The 22,020-nt window shown below is 42.1% G+C and overlaps 1 protein-coding gene across 1 annotated transcript in view; it reads right to left on the bottom strand.

Annotated features, from left to right (window-relative positions):
• Window positions 1-1,423: 1,423 nt before the first annotated feature.
• The window catches only part of TTLL5 (tubulin tyrosine ligase like 5), a 140,970-nt gene continuing 120,373 nt past the window's right edge, over window positions 1,424-22,020 (bottom strand). The window contains exons 32-34 of the mRNA XM_050898285.1: window positions 19,401-19,621; window positions 11,976-12,061; window positions 1,424-2,131 (exon numbers count right to left, since the gene is read on the bottom strand). Of these exons, the coding sequence (XP_050754242.1) occupies window positions 2,091-2,131; window positions 11,976-12,061; window positions 19,401-19,621 (348 nt within the window). The 3' untranslated portion in view covers window positions 1,424-2,090. The remainder of the gene's footprint in view (window positions 2,132-11,975; window positions 12,062-19,400; window positions 19,622-22,020) is intronic.

The following is a 22,020-nucleotide window of genomic DNA, read 5'->3' as shown; positions in this document are numbered from 1 at the left end:
TTAAATCTCTATCCTCCAAACCTCTCTATAGTTTTCAGTGGTGGCTGTGACAACCTGAATGAAGTAGAGAACAAAAACAGAGATGAGAGTTCCACAAGGATGTATATCTTATAGCTACTTGATCCTGCACATGTAACCCAGTGGAATAAGGATAACTCAGATCCCCTGGGAGGGAGAAAGGAATGGAATCTGTTATTTACTGAAGCTAAATCTTATAGGGAAATAGCCCCTCCGACAGTTCTGGAACAGAGCTGGAGGCTATAGCCAATACCACACGCAGCAGAGTAGGCTATGGGAAGACACACCCAAGTCTTGAAGCCCACAGCTGCTAAGGATGTGCAGAAGTTTCAAGTAACAACTTTTGCAACTAAATTTTCACTAATCATGAGCCAACAACTTGATGCACCAGTACAAACATCTATCTCAGAGATCCATGGGTGGAATTCAGTGATTACAGACAGAAGGGACGTGATCTGAAAGTAACTTCACAAGATTTTACAAATCTCTTGGTCACTGATGATATGTGACGGCGGCACAAGCAGCAGACAAATGCTGTGGAGATTCTTGAAGAACACAGCCGAAAAATTCAGAGAAAGTGAACAGGATCATGACTGTCTAGGAAATGAAAGATAAGTCAATGAAGTAAGAAAGGGAACAGCTACATCACAGAACTGCATTTTGGACAAATGAAGTATTCAATGGCTGTCATATGCGTGAATGGAACAGAAGTAGAAAAATGCATGTTCTGTCCTATGAATTCATGCCTGGAGCAAGCGATAGTGAAATTAATGGGGTATGAACATAATTATTTCATCTTCTCACAATTTGTCTGGAGTGACAGAAAATATGCACAATCCAAGAGTGAACATGAACATAATCATTTCAAGAGAAGACACTTTCCCTCTCTGACACCGTTTCTTCTGTCAGCCATTTGAGTTGATCATTATCTACTTGCCAACACATGAGAATGATCCCTTAACACTGACTATACAGGCTAGAAATGACAGTGGAGCTGTGGAATAAGAAAACAGATCAAACAGGCTGTTAGAATCCAATCTCTGAGGGCTCTGATACAAACAACAGGAGATTTTGTACCCTTTGAGAATTACAATCATATCACTTGCTGTTTGACAAGGCAGAAGTTGCAAAATACTGAGTTTTCCTTTAACCTGCCACCAACAAAGAGCCAGAGCTGAAGCTGCTTCCTGTTCATTTTAAGAATGGGTGGATCTTCTCTCCAATACATTTTCCAGCTGCTGATGTTGTTTTCTAACACTAGCAAATTAATTTTTGTAGTGTTAGGCAAATTTCAACTGGAGTGCTTCACCAAGCCACTATTGCAACTGATAGGAGCCACCTGGGCCTTAGGGTTCAAGCTTGGGTCTGAAAACATCAGCCAATTTAAAAAGTTTATAAAGCCTAAACAAACAGAAATCAAAATACAAGAATAAGCCACACAGAACATAAGCATCCAACAGTGAAACATAAAGACAGAATTAAAATCCTGTCCAATATGACGACAGCAAATATTTTGGGGGTGTGAATTAACAACTGAAATTATAACCAAAACAAACAAATGAAATTACTTTATTCAAACCAATCATTTCTATGGCTCTGTGCCAAAATTCAAGATGGCAACCAACACGCATGTCTCCAGTCATATGTTCTAATATTTTTCTCTGCTGATGGTTGCCATGTGATGACAGCGGAGAATCTTGGCTGTTACCAGACTAGGACAGACTGAAATGGCTGAGCAAATGAGACTTTATGTTCAAACTTGGACCTTAGGAAGAACAATACAGACAGCTGGAGGACCTCTGTCTTATAGAAAGATCTCATGGTTAGTGATCAGGAAGAGGTGGGAGGAGGGGACCCCAAGACTCAGCAGCAGAAGCTCTCAGAGGCAATCATTCACCTCAGCTTGCAGGTGTATCACTAGCTTCCACAGATGTTCAGGTACTCTCTTCAGTGGGTTGTCCTCTCTCCAGGGCCTCCTCTTCATGCTTTCCTGGGTGTTATGGGAGTGTGGTGGTATGAAGTCACTGCTGCTTCTTCCTTTGCCCCATACTTGAAGCAACACCCTGGATTCCTCACCTGGTGTTCAGTGTTAGTCCTTCTCTTCGAGCAGAGGCTGGAAAAAACACAAAGCAAAGATTTTGAGTAATCATGGGAGACTGTTTTGTGGGAAAAACTGCTGCACTGCTCTGCAAATCTCAGCCATCACCACAAATCTGGATCTCCCTATCACACAAACTCTCTCTACAGTAACAGATGAGATCACAGATCAGTATGACAAAACCTAACTTAATAAGCTACTGTGTGAAAAAGTACTCTTGGTATTCCTCTCAAGCCCCAGAATACCTTCTTCACTCTTCTCCTCTGACTCATCTGACTCATCTCTTCACATGCTCCTCCAGTAGCTCTAAATCCTTCTCCCATATCAGTATGCTTTGTCTCTTTCTTTGTATCTTTTACTTATTTGCTTGCATGGAAGTCTACTTCCCCACTCCAAAAGATGCTGAGGACCTTGGTGCAGGAGAGATGGGGGTGTGAAAAGGTTGATCTTTAAAAGAAACTAAATGGGGATAAGGAAAAAAACTTTTCTTCCCATTATTATAGAGCTAGATTTTAATTCTACATACTGCGACAGTTTCCTACTTAAGCATCTTATGGGAAAAAGTCAATGTCATCTTCACTTCTTTTACCTAAAAATCTTTAGACAGTCCTTTAGAAAGAAAAATCCAAACCACTTAGAAATGTACCAAGTTTATTTTGGACAGTTTGCATTTTACAGCTAATCTAGTAGGTAAAGCTTGTCCTGTGTATTTAGCACATCAGCTTGCTCCTAAATGTGAGTGACATTTGTTGAGAGCTGTTTATTAAAAATATTGCTATATTTTAAAAAATACACTCTCCTTGAAAGCCCAGAATAGAGCCAAACATCACACAGCACAGAGGATCTGGAAAGATGTTTAGAAAGCAGGATTGCCAGCTATGTCACTGCACAGAAAGTTTGGAACCTGAATTAGGAACCAAACTGTCAACCATGTGTATTAAGACAGCATACCAGTCCAGAAACCTATCCCTTGGCAATATGCTGAAATTAAGGAAACAAAGGCCCATGAGAGAGGCAGCCAACTTCAACCTCATCTTCCTGTTTTGAAGAGACTTTTGAGCCTTCCTTTTCCTACAGAAATGCACAGTACAGTTTGTCTTTTCTCACAAACTGAATTAAAATCACTTTGTGTGAGTCCTACCTTGAGGACTCAACAGAGAGAGAGAGAGGGGCATTCCTATGTCTACAAGTAAATATGTAGGTTCCTACCATGAGTGCAGCTCATGGCCAATTCAATCATTTCATAAATATTAATGTATATAATTCTATGAAGTTTTATCATTTCAAAGCTACTGGTGAGCATTCCACCTCCTTCTGGTTCAGTAGGTTGAAGTTCTGGTTGAGTAGAGGGGACAAAAAAACCCCCCTCACTCATGACAGCAGCCAACATTAAGGGCTGATTCTCCCTTGTGATAAGTCATTGCAGTGCATCACCACATACAACAGAATGAATCTCCTTTTTTCTCTGCCTGCCAGGAGGTGTTAAAGTATCTGCCTGTATGTCTGTCCACATGTTTACATACTATTATGTCATCCATGACTGCACCTCAAAAACGTTAACACTTTTGTACTTAGAAGAGTTACATAGGGGGAAGAAAAGGATTACCTCCATTTTATGGATATGATTCTGAGTCACAAGGACTCAGTTGTATAAAGTCATTTATGGGATACCTGCACACTAAAATTCAGTGCCATATAGACTTTCTCAGCACAGATGTACACAGCCGTGGTCAGACACCAGCACCTAATCTACTCTGCTTCCAAGCTGCAGGAATGAGACAGAGCAGGGCACTAGGCTACATGACAGTACTAGGTCAGGGACCCACGCTAACATTTTTTAGAGCTGGTTTGGGCTGTTTCATCATATCCACAGCAAGCCTGTGGCAGAACTGAGAAGCATGTCAAAGCCTCCTGAATCTAGTGTTGAAAACAGGAACTTCCTTTCTCCCTGAAAAGCTCTGATAATCCTAGAAATTCAGATTTTTTTTATCCCAGAGTAGAGGGAATTTCTAATCCTAGAGTGACGTCCAGCATTCTCTTGATAATATATGGTGCAACTAAGAAAGGCAATAAATAGATGGGGTTTATTTATATCCATGGGTGACCGACACTAGCAAGCCAAGACAGCTGACAACAGAAGGCCAGCCTTCCCTCCCCCATCTTTTGGGCACAATTTCAAGTTGGCTTGCTGGACCAGGCAGGCAAGGGAAAGCAGCAGTTCTAAGTCATGAAAATTTACTTGGGGGGAGGGTGAGGGTGACACAAACAGTACACACAACTGTATTTGAGTGAAGTCTCCCTGCATGAAAAGAGCAGTAAGCAGCCTCATTAACAAGTGGAGAAATAGCAGTGGAAGCCAGCATGAGCCTCCCTGCTCCCCACGTTACAGAGAAGACACTGCGTGGGCTCCTCACCCTGACTGCTAATGCCCTTCTGTACTTGACAACCTTCATTCTGATTTCTCTTATTCAGCTCCCTACTCCCTGGTTTGTTGTGGCGCTCTCTTCTCTGGCTCTTCCCCACATTTCATTTCGTAACTTCAGACACTCGTTTTACCCTATTCACACACATTTTGGCTTCTATTTTTAGTCTCAATAAAATAATGCCAGATTAAAACAAAATCCAATTTGGATGGGCAAAGTCATCCTCTCTATAGGTAGCTTAATGCCAAAGGGCCAGATGTGAGACAGAAGTAGCCAAGATATTATATAACCACTCCCCAGTCTTTGCACACCTGATCTTGAATGACATTTCCAAGACAGCAAGGAAATACAGGCAGTTTGCCATCACCTAACTACTGAGAACAAGGAACGCTCAGCCTCCAGTCAGGCAAAAATGCCAACTGCCTGAAGTCATTACTTATCCTGCTTTGGAGTTTTCTTTGACTCTGTCAGAAGTGAAGGCTCCTAAAATTCAAGCTGGGTTCTAGTTCTTAAACAGGGAAGCCAATTTCTAGAGACTGTCCTTTCCTTTTTCTCCTGCTTTCCCAGTGGTCCTGAGACTTGGAATGTCCTTTCAGTGGCATGAGACCAGTAGCAACAGGAAAAAGCTCCTTCTTTTCGTAACAGAAAGGCAAAAGGTTGACTAAAGGTGTGAGAGGCAGGCTGCTCTCACAAGTTAAGGAATAAATGTCATTTCTGATCATTAGAAGTGAACATTGACCCCTCAGCTGTAGCTGGAGAGGCGATGGCTGAGTTGGACGGTATCTTCTTAACGTCATCTGAGAAGGGCCTGGAACGCTGCTTTTGGCAGAGCTTTACACTCTGCTGGGATTTAATGAGAATTACACGCAGTTTTCTGATAACTGGATAAATTCGAACATAGTCATGCCCTGTTGATAATTTGTATCTATTTTAAAGGTAATGGTTAGAGATATCAATATTTGCTCATTGCTAGTCATAAGGTAATGGTTCCCTGCTCCTTCAAAGAGCACCAAGAAATGGGGTAAGGAGAAGGTCTTTCTTTACCCTTCTCCTTTCCCTTCTGGTCCATCTGGTACTACAGGCTTGTCTGTCATTATCTGACCTGGGACAGATACAACAACTGTAGCAGGGAGAGAAATTCTTTTCCCCCTTCCTGTTTGCCCTCTTTATGAAACTGTGGAAGTCAGCAGGGGGGAGAGAGAGAAGATCCAGTATGTTTTCGTGATGCGTGAAAGAACAATGGCTTTAGGAAGATAATTCGAAGAACAAATGTGAAACCAAATATCCTCCATTGTAACCGATTCTTTGCCCTCCCAAAAAGGTAGGCACAATAGTAGGATTCACCTCAAGCTCCACTGCTTTCCAAAATATGATAAAACGAACTGATTCCATTTCTCAATAACCCTTTCTCTGCACGGAGAAGGCACTACAGAGAGAGATGCTGACAGAATGTTATTACTGCTGCTGACAAAGGCTGTATACAGGGTGAGAGGCTGCACTGGAAGTTTGATGCAAGGTGCTGGATATCACACTGCTGTTCCCTTTCAGTGACCCACCCAGAGCTTCTTAGCCAGACAGGTGGTTCTGGAAGGATTTATGTGGAAGAGCTCATCATTACTCCATTCCTGGACTAGGATAAGTAATGAGGTGACATCAAAAGTTGCTCTTTTGTGTCATAAGATATCTTGTGTGCCTGAGTAGCCAAAGTAGTCTGAGGCAGAGGTTACTCGAGGTGCCCATTTGAAGGTCACCTTTCAAAGTCAAGACCACTTGTGCAGTCAGTCACAGCAACAAGAGAGAACCAGGAGGGTAGCAAATGAAGACTGGAATTAACAGGATTAGTGGGAGGCAGGAGGCGTATCAGCAATGTGCTGTGCAAAAACCTGAGTGATTTCTTCTCCCAGCTGCTCCTGATGAAGGATTTGGACAGTGTGGTGAGACCAGCTGAAATCATAGCCAAGGTTCCTCTTGGGAATGTGGTAACAACATAAAAATAAATACATCGGTGTTCAACAATCTACTGCCTTCCAAGGCTGAAAGGGAGCCTGGCAGAAGCTGAGGAAGCCTGGACAAGGCTAGGCAGCTGGGAATTCCACCCTACTGTAGCAAATGGCTGGGAGTCTGACACAGGCCATGCACAGTGGCAACAGTACATATCCCATCCCATCCCATCCGCATCCTTTATTCTCCAAGAGAGTTGAGAGACACTGGCTGATAAAAGAATCTCCAAATCCCAGGCATTTTCTTTGTTTAGATCTGGCAAACAATATGAAGTGATTGTATGCGTCTTGTTTAAATGCCTGTTGTGTTTACTTGCCCTTTTTTTTTTCTTCTGCTGGTGCAGGACAATTTTGAAGCTTGTACTTTTGCATACCTGCTAAAAGAATCTCTTCTTTTCTTTCCTTAAGCTTATATAAAAGAGGCTGCATTTCAGGAATAACGTTAATTCAAGCAGTGGGTAGACAACAGCCAGTCACAGCTTAGCACCTCCAACGTTAACTCTAATTTCAGGTCTCCAATAACAAGACATACATGACTTCTTAGGAAGGACCATACAATAATCTTGGATATAAAAAACTTTAGAAATACACAGTCTACCTGTAGATTTCCTGTAAAATGAAAAAAACCTGGAGCGTGCTAGATGCAGAGAAGAGTAAGTGCAAAAATGCTCCTTACTATCACTAGTTTGCAAGCAGGCTCTATTCATTGCTCCATACTGGACCACACTGCTTGCACGTTCATCGTATTTGGATGGCATTCAGTCACTGCTCTCCACCTTAGCCTAAAGAAGGAAATCACTAGAAAACTAAGAACAGCAGCCTGCCTTCTACATGGATTAGATTCAAACCAGCTTATTAATCCCCATATTCTTCAACTAGTCTCTTGGCAGTTCAGGATCCAGTTTTAAGCCCTTACAGATGATGATACACTTTATTTCAAACAGTTGCATACTTTCAGGACTTGGCATTCATGCAGGTATGGGGGCCAGGTGAATGTCCAAAGTAAACAGACAACTGTGCATCATCCTGCAACTAAGCTCAGACACAGACCTGGGAATCGCAGGGAATAAAATCAAGTCTATACCACCTAGCTCAAGAAGTTTCCTCCCTAGCTTCAGATTGAGTTTTGACATTCACCTTCTGTACGAAGTATTCTTAAGACAACTAGAATACAAATAAATTAGTTTTGGACTCATGCTTTAAATCAGACTAGGTAGAAATCTGAGACTTTGCATGAATTAGCAGTCTTCACTGCTGTCAAACTCAGATAGCATATTACTAACTTTTACCTCCCCTAATCAGTAACTCTAATGCTTTTTTCTTCTTCCAGTACATGTAATGGAAAAGTCATGTGGACACTAGTAATATAAACATTAGCACAATAAAACTGCATCCCAGTTAATCAGTCTGACTATGAAAAGGTGAAAGTCCTGTCAAGTCTGGAGCCAGGCATCAGTCTCGCCCACTTTTAATTGTGGGCAATAATGATTCATATTTGTTTGTAATTATATAGATTATTAGCACATTATATTTTTGCCATAGCAAAACAGAACCCCAGAGGCATTCTGTCTTCTGAAGCTTTTAAAATAAAAATTTCACAAACTCTCAAGAAGTTGGCAGCAAACGAGAGAGAGAAGCACAAAGACAGAAGACAGATTTCACGCATAGTTGCTGTTACCTTTACAAATGAAACCAAACCAAATAAAATCAGCTGGGGTCATCACCTTGTGCATCCACTCCACAACTGCAGTGAGGGGTTAACTATACTTTCTGATTGTTCCTGTCTCCAGGCTCTTGCAGACAAGAGTCCAGCTCAGGAACAGAGAAGCTGCCTGGGACTATGCTGTTATATTTTCATAAAGTGCCCTTTGTCCCCTATTCTCCCTAAAACCTGCTTTGTGTTAGCATTTTCAAAAAGGAAGAATAATAAAGATAATTGATTTCTAACTATGAGGTCTTCCACATAGCTACAGAACTTCCTTGATGTTTCTTGCCAGTTGTTCAAAAGCAAAATTCTGGTGGAAAAATGACACCTTTTTTACCTAGAACTTCACTTTCTTGAGAAAAAGAATTCATGCACTATTCACCTAATACCACTAGAGAGGAACAGAAAATAAAACAGCAAAATATGGCAAAATGTCTCCATACACCTTACATTGTTAATATATACAGTAAAAACAATGACCAGCCTGTAGGTTCCTTCCTTCATCATCTGAACTCGCCATATCAAACACAGCCTCATAAAGACAAGCTGGAACTGAACAACCCACCATACTACTTAGCTTAGCTGTTACTCAGCAAGCTATATTCTGAAGAAGACTTGGAAAAGAGAATTGATTTCTTAGTTCACAATCACCCTATTTCACTAGTACTAACTGAATTGCTAAATTCCATGAAGCAGGAAACAATCAGTGTAATGTCGAGGGATCCTCAAAGTAACACAGAATTAAAAAAGCAATGTGATAACGGCTGTATTTTCAGAATGACTGACAACCCATTAGCAGCTGGGTGTTCAATTTCAGTGAAAAATCAGGTCAGAAGCATTTTGAATGTTCCCTAGAGGCAGTAATTCTTAGTATTTCCTTAATAGAATAAATCCTGTTAAACTTTCAGGAACTTTGATAGGAAACTGTCTGTTCAGACACTACAAATAACCCCCAAATGATAGCTTGCAGATTTAGCTTCCTGTCTGTAGATACTCATGAGAATCTCTGCCTTCTCTCTCATTACCCCAGTGGCACACAGCTCACACACAACTTCTGCCTCTCCATGAAAAGAAGGTGAGGCCATAGGGATGAGAGGCTGCCATACTTCATTGTAGCGGTGGCTTGTTTCAGAATCCTGAGCTGCTTTGCAGAAATGCTGACTTCTATTCTCCCTTTTATGTCATCTCAAGGGATCTGTCGTCAAGAGCTTGAGCCCACTGCACAACAGTATCTACAACTGGTATTCTCCTACAGCTGCGGTACTAACCACCAGTGAACTGTTTTCTGGACAATCTGGTTAAAAGTTTCCATACTGCCTGACTCTCTCTTCCTTTGAGCATCATCCTTACTTTTGGTTACATCATTTGTGACACCTTTATGCTTCTTCTCTGTAGAGCCCCATAGCTATCCTCAGATACGCTGTTACAGGAGAAGGCCTATTCAAGCTTCTCAGACATTTTTGAACATTTGTGTGTATATTTATACAGAGGTTCTGCCTGGTTCTTTTATCTCTGCAACTCTTCACAGCCTTCTATCTTTAAATGCTTGCAGCTTATTCTGTAATCTGCTTTATGACTTGTGTCTCCAACCCCTCTAGTTGGTATCTAGGATACTAAATACATGTGAAACAGAAACCCCAAATAAGCTGCTGATGAGGGGAATCAGGGCCCTAGTGTAAGCAATCAATGGAGAAAGTGAAGAAGAAAAACAGCTGTTCCTGCAGGAAGGACCAGAGTAGTTTCTGAGACACACAGACTGGGCACAGCAGCCTCTGACGCATACCAGTGGCTTGGTGCAAAGCTGAAGAAAATATCATTCCTCAGTTTCCAAGAACAAACATTTTGCTCTAGTTAGTTCAATCAGCGCAATATTTAGCACTGTTCTTGGAGCTATATACCTCTTCTAGCAACAAGGAAGCTTTGAGTGACCCACCAACCATGGTTCTGCTAGGCTACACCTAGCCAAACTAGGGTTCTATCTAAGCCCTCACACTCTTAGCTAAATGGCAGGCTAAACCCTTTGTTTCAGCTTCAGAGAGGATAAGTTTAGTACAGTGCAGCTAGCCTAGTCCTGCAGAAGGAAATATGAGCTGAAGTTCTCAGTTCTCACTGGATTACAAGTATTCCCAGAGAGGGTGACTACCCTGAACTTTGTAGTTGTTATCTAGTCTATATTCTTCCTGCAGCTCTGGCTGTTGCCTTCCATCATTAATATTATCAACAATCCTCACGTGTGCTCTGCATAAATATTCACAGAAACAGGGAAGGATAGAAAAATGCTACCTACAGTTATCACAGACACATGCGACAACAACAGTACCCAGAGGAGATGGAGAGAATTTCTTGCAGAGGTTAAAATTACAGGGTGGCAACTGTGAGAGTGCTCTTAAAACTGTGAAAAAGAAGGCAGAATTCAGCACACAAACAGCTTCATGTAAGTCCACTCAGCAAACCAGTTTGGTCAATATATTGAATACTCCATTTTTACATTTACTTGTAGATTTATGTGTAATCTTGCTTTATATACTGTACTAAAGACTCAGCTTGAACTATACAGTGTACAGCAGAACTTTTGCCTCAACTATACATATACCAGTGTTGACATAATTTTATTTATTTTGACAATCCTATTATATTCCATTCCTACACTGTCACGTTCCAATGTGCTGTAGGGCCTTTTTTATTGACTATGTCTGTTCACCCTATAAAATTTCTGGTAGGATAACTGGAGTTTTTGGCAGGTGGTAAAGCGTGGGAGGCAGTTTGGAACTGTACGATAAGTGCATTAGCCGAATGTTTGTGCTAGAGGATCAGCAATAAAATCACTGAAATTAATAATGGAAATGTCATCTTTAAGTTTCAGAGCTAAATAACCAAGAGATGAATTGGGTAGTTCACCCCTATGCAAACTTTTCTTTCAGCCTGTGAAAACACAGAGATCACTGCATTAGTGATACTCAAGTCATGTTTTCAGGGTTTTCACAGCTAAACAAAAGGTCAGAAACATAATTTTTTTAAAGCACTCTAGACCATAATTTGTCCATACATTCCATTACAGCACTATCACAAATTACTGTGGGCCATGGATAATATGGGTTCATCAAGACTACACTCTACCTGCTAATAGGTCTGCATCAATGAAAAATGGATTGCATCCTCATTTACTGAGACCTTAACAGCAGATAAACCTGTTTGAATTAATTAGCCACTAGGGAATGATGAAGATTTGATTCTGTAAGTCTCAGTGATTTTCCTTTGGGAACTTTCACCTCTACTGATTGACTTCACTATGCAGCTGATTCACAAGTCTCAACTATGTCTTTCTGAACTAAGGGGCTTTTCTGCAAGACTGAAGAAAAATGTAAAGAATGTCCTGGCCCTTTATTACAGGCCAAGCTTAAACAACAGAGCATCTTTGAGCCAAAGCCTAAAGCAAAGAGGAGCCATTTTAGCCAAGTTTTTTTTCCCAGCCACATTTTTAGGGATCTTCCTCTTCCAACTCTATGAAACTCAGCCTTTGCTCCCTTCTGTTTAGTCTTTTTAATCCCAGGAGGAATAAATTCCCTGCACAGCTGAACCCAGACTGTTACCTAGGAACCACTACATGCAGGGTAGGCAGCTGTGTTTCTTCTTCTTGCTGAGAAAGTTTTTTCCCTGCCAGTTCTTGAGAAAGATGAAAGCATCCCAGCATGCCCATCCCTACTTTCCTGGTCTTTGGCACTGGCACTCACCTGTGGAATTTGTCCCTGGCTCACAGGATGCAGCACTGTGAAGGCTGTTCTGGAATCCATTCAGTTGCCTTTCAGTGGAGGTCACCCTAACAGGTAAAAGCGTCAAATTAGACAGAGGTAAGAAGCAATATACCAAGGAAGAATAAAAGTCTCAAACAAAAATTTGAGAATTCTACTAGTTTACATAATCTCATTGGGATTGTAGCTATGAAGCTGTGCCTGAACATGGTATGAAAAAGGCAGTGACAGCAACCAACTCCAAAAAGGCAGAGCAAGACAGATGAACACTCAAGCCACCAGCAAGACTTTGATGTGCCTTAAACACTTAATGTCTCACGTGCCTTGGAAGCTGATTCTGGAGGATAAAGGAGATACTAAATGGTATTGGACCACCAAAGCACAACTCAACTAGTAATGCTGTGGTCACCTTATTCCAGTGATTTGAAGTAAAATGATTAAGCAACCTTAGACCAGAAATGTACATGCTGGCAAAAACATGCTACATTCAAAAGTTAAGTCCTTGCATCTTGTCTCAGCAGAGACAGCTCATTTAGGCAAGATTTCTCACTTGTCTTGGAAACTGAGACCCACAGGATGCATTTAATCTCCAATCGTCCAGTGCCAGTCCTCAAGAAGATACTTTATGCAAATCCTCCTGCATTTATCTCAGCATTTGAGTTACAGCAAAACTATATTCTGTGGAGTACAACTGCACTTCCTTTAACTGTTATAAAGATTCATTACCAAACTGAGACCATGCCCTCCTACATAAAAAATGGGTCTACTCACAAGGCGAGGTCAAGCTATACAGCTGCAATGATCTATTCTGTCCTTAAAATCTCTACAATTGATCCATCTATTCCTGGTTTGTCCCCTCCTCCCTTATCCCTCCTTGCCTTTCTTCCTTCCTGCTCAACTCTATTCTGATCACTCCAGACTTCTGCGTGTACACTCCTGTCTTATCCCTCCTTGCCTTTCTTCCTTCCTGCTCAACTCTATTCTAATCACTCCAGACTTCTGCGTGTACACTCCTGTCTCTCTGCCAGAGTCCTTCTCCTTCACTCATTCAGCTCTGCAGTGTTACACAGTCACTGCGAGCTCTTCCCCAGAAGAGCACTGTAATCTCCAATCCCCATGTGATGCCCTGATGACTAACAGACCCAGGCACACATGTGCAGTTTCTATAGTTTTGTCTGAAACCTTTTGCTTTCAGATTTCAAAGTCAGCAAGTTGCCAGTAATCCAGGTGCTCCTGGCAGCTGAAAGGCCAGTGAGGGACTCCTGTATTTTATCTCAGTTGGATTTTAGTGAAATAAATTGGAGTCCATACAGGAAGGGAGAACGATGCAGATACGACATTTGCAAAACACAACCCCTTACTTCAGTCAGCCGTAATTTGAAATGCTGTTGTCAAATGAGGTGCCTGTTTCTATGTTTATTATCTCCTGGAGAGAATTTTGGATCTGTACTTATGGTTTCTTTTGCTGCTGATACTGCATGGTCCTTCTGAGAGCTGAGAATCCAGATGGATCTTTATGCTTCTTACACAGAGATTCCATGCTCATAATCAGCTTGTCCACTTTGTTAACGCAGCACAACTGACGGCCAAATTCAGCTCACCCTTCTGTAAGTAGAATGCAAGACTAGTCGTTGAAAATGTCATCAAGAATGCCAGCAAGTACAACGACAACAAAAAAAACCAAAACAGGGAACAGTCACACTTCTACCTTAACGTGTGGTTTATGTTTAGAGAATCTCTTTCTCTCTACAGACTTGCCCTTGTTCTTTTCTGCCTACCCACAGCGTACCTTGATTCTTGCAGTTTCAACTGTCGCCTCCACACAGCTCATTCTCAGATCTGCTTCTGAGTCACTGATCTCCCACCATGCTAAGTTCATCCCTCAAGTTCTCTCTGCTGTCCTGATGGAAGCTCCAGTGCCAGAACATATTCACTGCTTAAACTGAGTTAATCCCTTTCCACTTTCTTCCTCCTTGGGTTGGCTGAAACCCTACTGCCTTTCTCAGTTTCCTGCGTTTAATGTCTGTGTTGGTTTTGCTTCCACTTCTCCAATGCAATCCATTGCTATGTTCTCCATTTCTTCTTCTTCAAAACTAACAAAACCACTGTCCCCACTGTCTCCTCCACTTAAATATCTGTCATTGCCCTTTTCTATCTCTTATACAGCTAACCCCTCCTTGAAACTGATACTGACTGACTGACTTCATTTAGGCACTAAACCAGCCCTAAGCTGCCCAGCCTTGGACTGCAAATTTGGAGGATGCTCTTGTTCCACAGGTAACAAAGAAATACTTTCTTGACTAAATTTTGAACAACTTCGTTTTAACAAACTATTCCTGGGATGCTATGAACGCATCTAATAGTCCAGAGGGGACAGAACTGACACTAACAAATTCACACCACAAAAAGCCCAGGTTTGACAAGAGGACAGCAACAGATGTGAAGACCCAGAGCCAGGGAGGCTTGTTCCTCTTTGTTGCTCTTGGACAGGGTATCTCTGCATGTGTATCTGTGTGTATGATCTGAGGCTAGCCAAGGGCTAAGAGCTACAGGCCTAGTGAGCCCAGCTGTGTCAGGGTGTTAAATCAAGGCATGTCTCAGATGCACTGCTTTTGCTGCCAAAAATGTCTACGGGTCAGGCAGCCTGATTAACCCAGATGCTCAGGAGCTAAAAAACCAAGCATGCCACAGTACAGCAGTAGCAAAAAAGTGAAAGGAGTTCCAGTAACAGTTACATGCTTGCTCTCCTGCTGCCTCTCCTCTCTTCAGTGGGCACTCAGTTTGTATGTGTGATGTACCTGGCTCACTTAAGACACTTCACACATGCCTATGAATAAGCACACATGGGCAAGACAGGATACAAACCAGAACCATAGTGTTTTACAGGGCTCGCTCTGTGGCCATCATTCTACTTTTGGCACATTTGCCAGGCTTGGCCAGCCTGTCCTAGAACAGCTGGCTACTGCCGTATCCAATTGCAGTCAGGACTCCACCCCGCCATGGGATGGATTTCCTGAACCCTGGAGAAATGCATCACCTCTACTCTATTTCTGTACTAGTTACAATAGAGCAGAACTTTGGCTTTTCTGCTGCTGGCACCATGCAAAGCAAATATACAAAAGAAGAACAAGGTAGAAAGATTTGTGCTGTGGTGTTGGGACTTGAAGGGAATATTTGTTTTGAAAGGCTTCCTGAATAGAGTTGTTGGGAATGACATTTACAGAGAAGTTCAGTACAAGAAATTATGCCATGTTGATCAACATCCCCAATAGTTTGTGATGTTCTGGTCTATTGCTGGTAAACTCGGTGATCTTCTTGGGCTCTCTCTCCCTAATAACATCTTGAACTATATGCTCCTTTTCTCTACCTGGCATTTCCTCTCTTTATATACAGTGGTCTAACATTGACAGCTAAATTTTTCTGAAATCTTTTCTTTGATAGTTCTGTTCACAGGCTGTTCAAGGCCTTGCTCTACTTGATGCTGCCATAGTTAGAGAGCAGGTTTCTGAAAAGTTACTATAGGAATGATAGCGCAGCAATTTGTATTTATTGTGACTTAGTCATTCCTAAAAGCAGAAAGATTTTCTGTCTGCCACCTGTACCAGTTCACTCTGGGTTCTGACAGCTGAGCTAATATATTTTTCTACTTCGCATGCCGTCATCTGTGACAGCTGAGCTAATATATTTTTCTACTTTGCATGCCGTCATCTGTAACGTGAAGATTCGATACACCAAATGCTGCTTCCAGGGACATCTGCTTCATTCCATGGCTTACAAATACTGTATCTGTGATCTCTGTCTCAAAATGTTGCTCTCAGCTATCAGCAGGTCTCTTCAGAGTTTCACAGACCTGCCAATAGTAGTGGCAACATGAGCAGTGGAAAGGACCCAGTCTGACTCTTGGAAAGAAAGAAGAGCTTGTTGTGTTAGCTGTTCAAAAACTATCTTTCTACTTGTGATATGAGCACATTTAATCAAAACTATGGAGCCCCATGAGACCATTTTATGGGGCTACATTTCAGCGTAGAGCTACATATTAAACCATTTCTCCCAGTTAGTCTTTTTCCACACCTTAATATGGGCCCCAGTTTTCCACTCTGTTAGCTTAAGCAAGGAGTCTGCTTTGGACACAATCCATTATAAAGTCAACCTACCACCTTTTACAAGTTGAGAGACTGAGAAAACAAGAGAGGCCAGCAACTGAAAAGACAAGACTGAATTGTCTGGCTGTTCCATTACTTTTTTCCTTTATGCTTTAACCAGGGAAGTGTCCAAGTTACTAGATAGTTTTTGAATTAGTCAGTAATGTTCATCTTTAGCATCTCATTCTGTTTGTAGTTGAGTTTTATACCTCTTATACTTTTCTTCCTCTTCTGGAAGCCACCTGTACTGGCTGGGGGAGAATTGATAACGCATGCAAGGAAGAGATAGGTCAAAGAGACAAAGTTGATTTTAGCTTGTCTTCACAGTCCAGTCTCTGGAGAAATTCTACAAACAACTTTAAAAAGATGATCTTTATTAAGATGTTAAACAAAAGCCAGGTGGTGCAAGAGCAGACAGAGAAATAAGGTCTGGCTTACTGAAATATATGGAAAAAAAAAAAAAGAGAGACATGAGAGCTTTAACAACAGAATGGGATTAGTTTCAGTGAGTCTTGTGGAAATAATATATAGCACTGAGATCTTCTTTGAGGAAAGAGATCAGGAAAACAGCCAACAAGTATTAGGGGGTGAGAGTGGGCAGCAAATCAAAAATGACCTGACAAGAGAAATGAAACAGCCCAAAAGCCAAAATTAGATTCGATGTTATGGAGAGGGGTATTTGCCATGTCATAACCTAAGGATATGGTAGTCCCACACTGGAAAAGTACAATTCTGGGTGCCACAATGCAAGCACTCTGACAAACTGAAGAAAATAGAGTAAATTCAAGACAATTAAGGACTTGGCAGGTGGAACTACTATCTGAGGTTAACAAAACCTCAACAAGTCTAAGCAACATTAGGAAACTCCAAGAAGTAGGATATTCAAAAGATGGAAAGTATTTGCAAAGGAAAGTGTTTAGGGTGGTTCAGGAAGGAGGAACAGGGTACAAAAGGATGAAACAAAGGAAAAATTCAGATTGCACATCAGGAGAAACTTTCTGATAATAAGGTTATCTAGATTCTTAAATAGTCTCTATAGCACATGGTGGGGTTTCTGCCACTGGAGTTTTTTGAAAGCAGACTACACACAGTGTCCGAGAATACTTTGTACAGAATAACCAAGGATTGTGAAGAACAGGCTGGAGCATGCAAGACATCTTTTTCTTCTCTAATCTATATTCCTTTGACACAGAGGCTTCTCTCCATTCCCTCTCCTCTGTCGATGCATCTCTGGTCTTTTCCTGACAACAATGAATGGATTAAATTAGACTGAGACATAGCAGTTCTTAAACGATCAGCTCTCAGTATGCTGGAAATATAGCTGGGCACTGCTGTTTTCCATGTAAGTGAAAAAATGTTACTGCAAGATCCCATGAATGGCAAGAATGGGTTTGGAGCCTCGTGCTGGAGACTGAAAGGCAACTTGGAAAGTATTTCCGGAGTGGCTCCTTGCAGCCTTCAATACTTGGATTAGTTTTCTGAAATTCTGAAGGAATCTTTTGCTTTTTTTCCCCCTTCTGTGCATTTTTGGTGCTGAACTTTTTCCGGTTTTCCCACACTCCTGCCTGTCACAGAGCAGAAACCACAAAAATGCAGCAAAGTAAAGTCTGTCCAAGGAGCTGCAATTCCATCTCACAAGGATAAACATTTCCTCTGCCAAGAAGTGAGCACAGCACACCGGCATCTTCAAATACACATCCCTGCTGCCCAGCAGAGAAACCCACTGACATAGCCTGTCACCTGTACTAACATGAGCTACCCAACATAAAAGAAATCAGATAGCAGACCCAGCAGCATATACCTGCCAGACCTGATGCTCACATCTGCATTTGCTGAGTTGACAAAGTCTACTAACATCTTGTTTTCTTTTTAAATAGTTTTGGGGGATTAATTCAGTGTGCTATCTCTTAAGATAGCAAGAGTACAGGCAGGAAATACACAAGCTTCCCCAAAGCAGTTCTGTCCAAGCTCCTTAAATACGCCTTGCCGTTCCAGATTTGATCCACACACACTGACAGTGCCCTAGCATCTTCATAAGGTGTCTTTCATCAGTAATCTTCTACTAAAACTTCTCTCTTTAAACAGGAAGGGAACACAGAATCAGGAAACCTCACAGGAACCTGTTCTGAAAGCTTTACAACTCTTCTGGCTGTAGAGTAAGTATAAGGGAGGAAGTTATGAATGCAATTTTTGCCCTTCAGTATTCAGGGATGAAACAAGTCTGAGGATATATGAGGAAAAACCTGATGAAAGATTTAGTCTAAAGCAGTTCTGTCATTTAAAAGAAGATAAACAGAGAGCTGAGGAAGCTACCAAGAAAGGTGAAGGATAAGAAGAAAACCCAGAAGTCTTGCTCACATTCTCTCATAATGCACAAAAGAGAAGACACACCAAGAAATGGAAAGGAAGGAAACTTACAATCAGTAAGCAACATTTCATGGTGAATTTTTTTGTTTGTTTTTAAAGATAACACACGCCAAATCCATCTACCTTAGAATGGCAAGCGCTATATAACTAAAAGCTTAGTAAAAGTTAAAAAGGAAGGATTTCTACAGACAATGAGGAAAGCTATCGTTACATTAGGCACAATATAAACACTTTAAATGAAATAAACACTTGTGCTTGAAGGCATAAGTCAATCATTGTGTGTTAAGTTTATGGGAAAACTTGGCTCAAGGGCAGATTAGCTTGTTAAGGATATTGTTTTGTTTGGGATTTTTTTGGCAGCCTCTTCTGACCCACCAGATTCTAGCCCCTATCAAAGATTAAACATGGAGGGAGTGACTCAAGTGCCTAAACACAGATGTCTAGTACCATACTTGGTACACTCAAGTTATTTGAGACATCTGCATGGGACTGGCAGATACAACACAAGATCTGCAGAAGACCTGTGCTCATCTGGAGCAGCAGCTGGAGGTCAGGTGGAATAGCCCTGGGCATGTAAAATGTCACTAGCAACCTGTATTTAGGTAACTGAATCCCACCCTGGATCAGATACTTCTCTGATTCAATTTGGCAGTTCCTACGTCCTTATGTTTGTATGATGTTACAGTCTTACCTACCTTACCGTTGTGAAACATGAAACTGCAACATCGTGCACACCTATTTCAGTACACATAGCTCAGGTTATTCTGAGTTTTATCTTGGACAGCATAGCCAAAAAGATCTATGTCAGAGTTGCGTTTAGACAGGTTCTTCTCTGATATTCCTTCTCGGGGGAACCAGTGCCAACTCCCTGTTGTGGATGGGAAGAGATAAAACTTACTTGGAAATCCTCTGGGCTGCAGCCTTTCTGACCACTGCCTGCCTGTGGTTTGCTGGAGGCTTTGGAACCAGCTGAGAAGGCGTACTCTGGGATGGCATCACTTTGTGCAAACTGGCTGCCTTCTGGATACTAGAAGTGGCACTTGATGTCTTGCGGGCATCCGAGCCAGCTGGCACAGATATATGGCTGGTGCTGGATTGTGAGTAGTTGGCAAAGAGAGCCTGGTAAAAAAAAAAAAAAAAGAAAAGAAAAATACCATAGTAATTGGTGATTACCTCTCTGAATATTGCTGAGAGAGCTGATGGAGGTGGGTGACAATTTTGTGAGGGATAATACCTACCTGGTGAAGGCAACCCCAGGGCTCCAGGGACAGTCCCACACATAAAAAGAAGAGTTAAGTGGTCAAGTCAGTGAAGCAGTTTTTAGATCTGAATTTTATACCCTTGGAAGCTGGGACTAGCTTCTAGGAAGGCAGACAAGCTCATTACTGCCACAGAATGGTACTGGATTAAAAAACAAGAGGCCCTATCCTCAATCTAATCTTGCAGTGGGCTCCCATCCACAAAGAACTAAAGCTTTTATTGCTTTGACTGACTTTCTGCATTTATCTTGCTAAATTATTCTTTGTGTGGGAGGTGGGATTGAGACACAGTTCTAGGAAAGAAAAAGGTTATGGGGAAGATGTTACAATGCCAGTTCTTCAGTCTAACCCTGTAGGTGCTTGGAATAACAGAAAGGCTCTAGGGTACCTTCTCTGAAAAAAGGACTTTAGGTCAGCAGCTGACAAAAAGGAAATCCCAGTAATACCAGGGAACAGAAAATATTTCTATTCCTATAGCAGGTGGGAGAGTAAGTATGTTGGAGATTTGTCACAGGGAACAAAAGAATCTGCATGTTATGAGACACTGGAGAACTGAGCAGTGGACTGGCAAAGCAGGGAGTGGGGAATGGTTCCCTACAGGAGCTCTGCAAACTGCTCAACTCTTTTCAGAAAGGAGAAACCTGCTGGGAGTTCTGCCTTGTCTTTCCTCGAAGTCAGTCAGATTCCCAGGGCAAAGAGGCAATACCATAACCGTGTAGTTTGGCAGCTAAAGGTCAGTGATAGCAGATGAGGGGAAAAGCTGAGCGCTCACCAGTCACCTCAGCGTGACCCTGGGAGCAGTGCCCTTCACTGCGTTTGTCCTCAGTTTCTTCTCTGGTGAAAAACACACAAAGCCACAACGAGTGGGCTCCAGGCTCCAGAGAAAACCACAGTCTGAGGGCTGGCTGAGTCTCAGCACACAGACAGGAAAAGCCCCTCTCCCCCGCAATTCTCTGGCAAATGGCAGGGCAGTGGTGTGTGGGAAGGCGTTTCTGACAGGCAGAGCTCTAGGGAGAAAAGGAAGTGCAGGAGCCAAAACAGGCCTGTTTCCTAACTAGACCTCACTGACAAGATGCCCTTGAGCTCCCAATCCTTCTTAACCTCTCCCTTCCCTGAAGCTCTACCTTGATCGCAGCTTTCAGGTTTTGAATAAGTAGCTGGTACAAGTGCATAAGTCTGGAAAATAGCAGTCACACCCCACCTCCCGTCAGCAAAATAAACTAAAATGGAACTTGGTTTAGTCTCTTGCATCTTAGAGTCTGACACATCATGGGGTTGGGATGGAGACCCTCAAGTCACTGCACCCCCTTCTTATTCAGAGGTGACATTTCACTGTGGTCTGTTTGATATTATGCATATTTCCCGTAAGTTCTTTTTCTTGTTATTAAAATCACAAGGATCCTGGAGTCCACAAAGCATACAGTCGTAACCCCTTCCCTGTGTTAACATGCATTGGCAAGAAGGTCCATGACTCTGAAGAAACAGCAAGCATGCATGCTCTAACAAAGTCTGATCAGCAAAAGCTGGGCTGAGATCTGCCTAAAGAAAGGTCGTAGATGTTTTTCTTGGGGGTAACGGACTTCCAAAAAGGCCTTTGTCTCCACACTGTGCTGAGATTCTGGCTGCCTTCCAGGCAAGGATGGAGAGACTGGAAGCTGACACGGACCATGGCTTCTGGATTCAGCTACAAAGCATGCTGCCCTGCTGTGAACTCCATGGGGACAGGACAGGAAACCAGGAGAAGCTACTGTGCAAATAAAGAGGGCAGCTGGGGAGAGCAGAGCCTGACCACACAAAGGAAGGGCTGGGAAGAGATTTCAGCACATCCAAAAAGTAGGAGACAGACCTCATCACTCAGGATTCTGAAGGCTCAGGGTCTATAGAGAGCAGAAGCCTAGACAAACCCTGACAGAGGCAGTCCTGAAGCAGGTAGCACCCTACACCTATTGCTGCTGCAAGTAAAAAACTTTGAACCACGCTTCCCAGGCTGGCAGATTTAACTTGATGTTGAGGAGACATTTGCTTCCCTGACAAGTTCTTAGGGGTACAAATCTGAAAAATACTGAGAACACTATGAGACTTTTTAGCTAAAAATCATGTAAAGCATTAAAGAGTTAATTCTCTTGCATAATTGTCTGGGGAGGTAGGACAGCGTTAACCCTGTCTTGCACATGAAGAATGTTAGCACTGACAGAGGAAGTGATTCTCCCTAAGCCACAGACTGAAGCAATATGAAGAGGTTGAGAGCTCAGAGAAGAT

This window comes from Gymnogyps californianus, chromosome 5 (assembly GCF_018139145.2).
Source record: "Gymnogyps californianus isolate 813 chromosome 5, ASM1813914v2, whole genome shotgun sequence".
Classification (NCBI taxonomy): Eukaryota; Metazoa; Chordata; class Aves; order Accipitriformes; family Cathartidae; genus Gymnogyps; species Gymnogyps californianus.
Note: the sequence above shows the minus strand (reverse complement) of the source record. Positions and strands in the feature narration are given on the sequence as shown.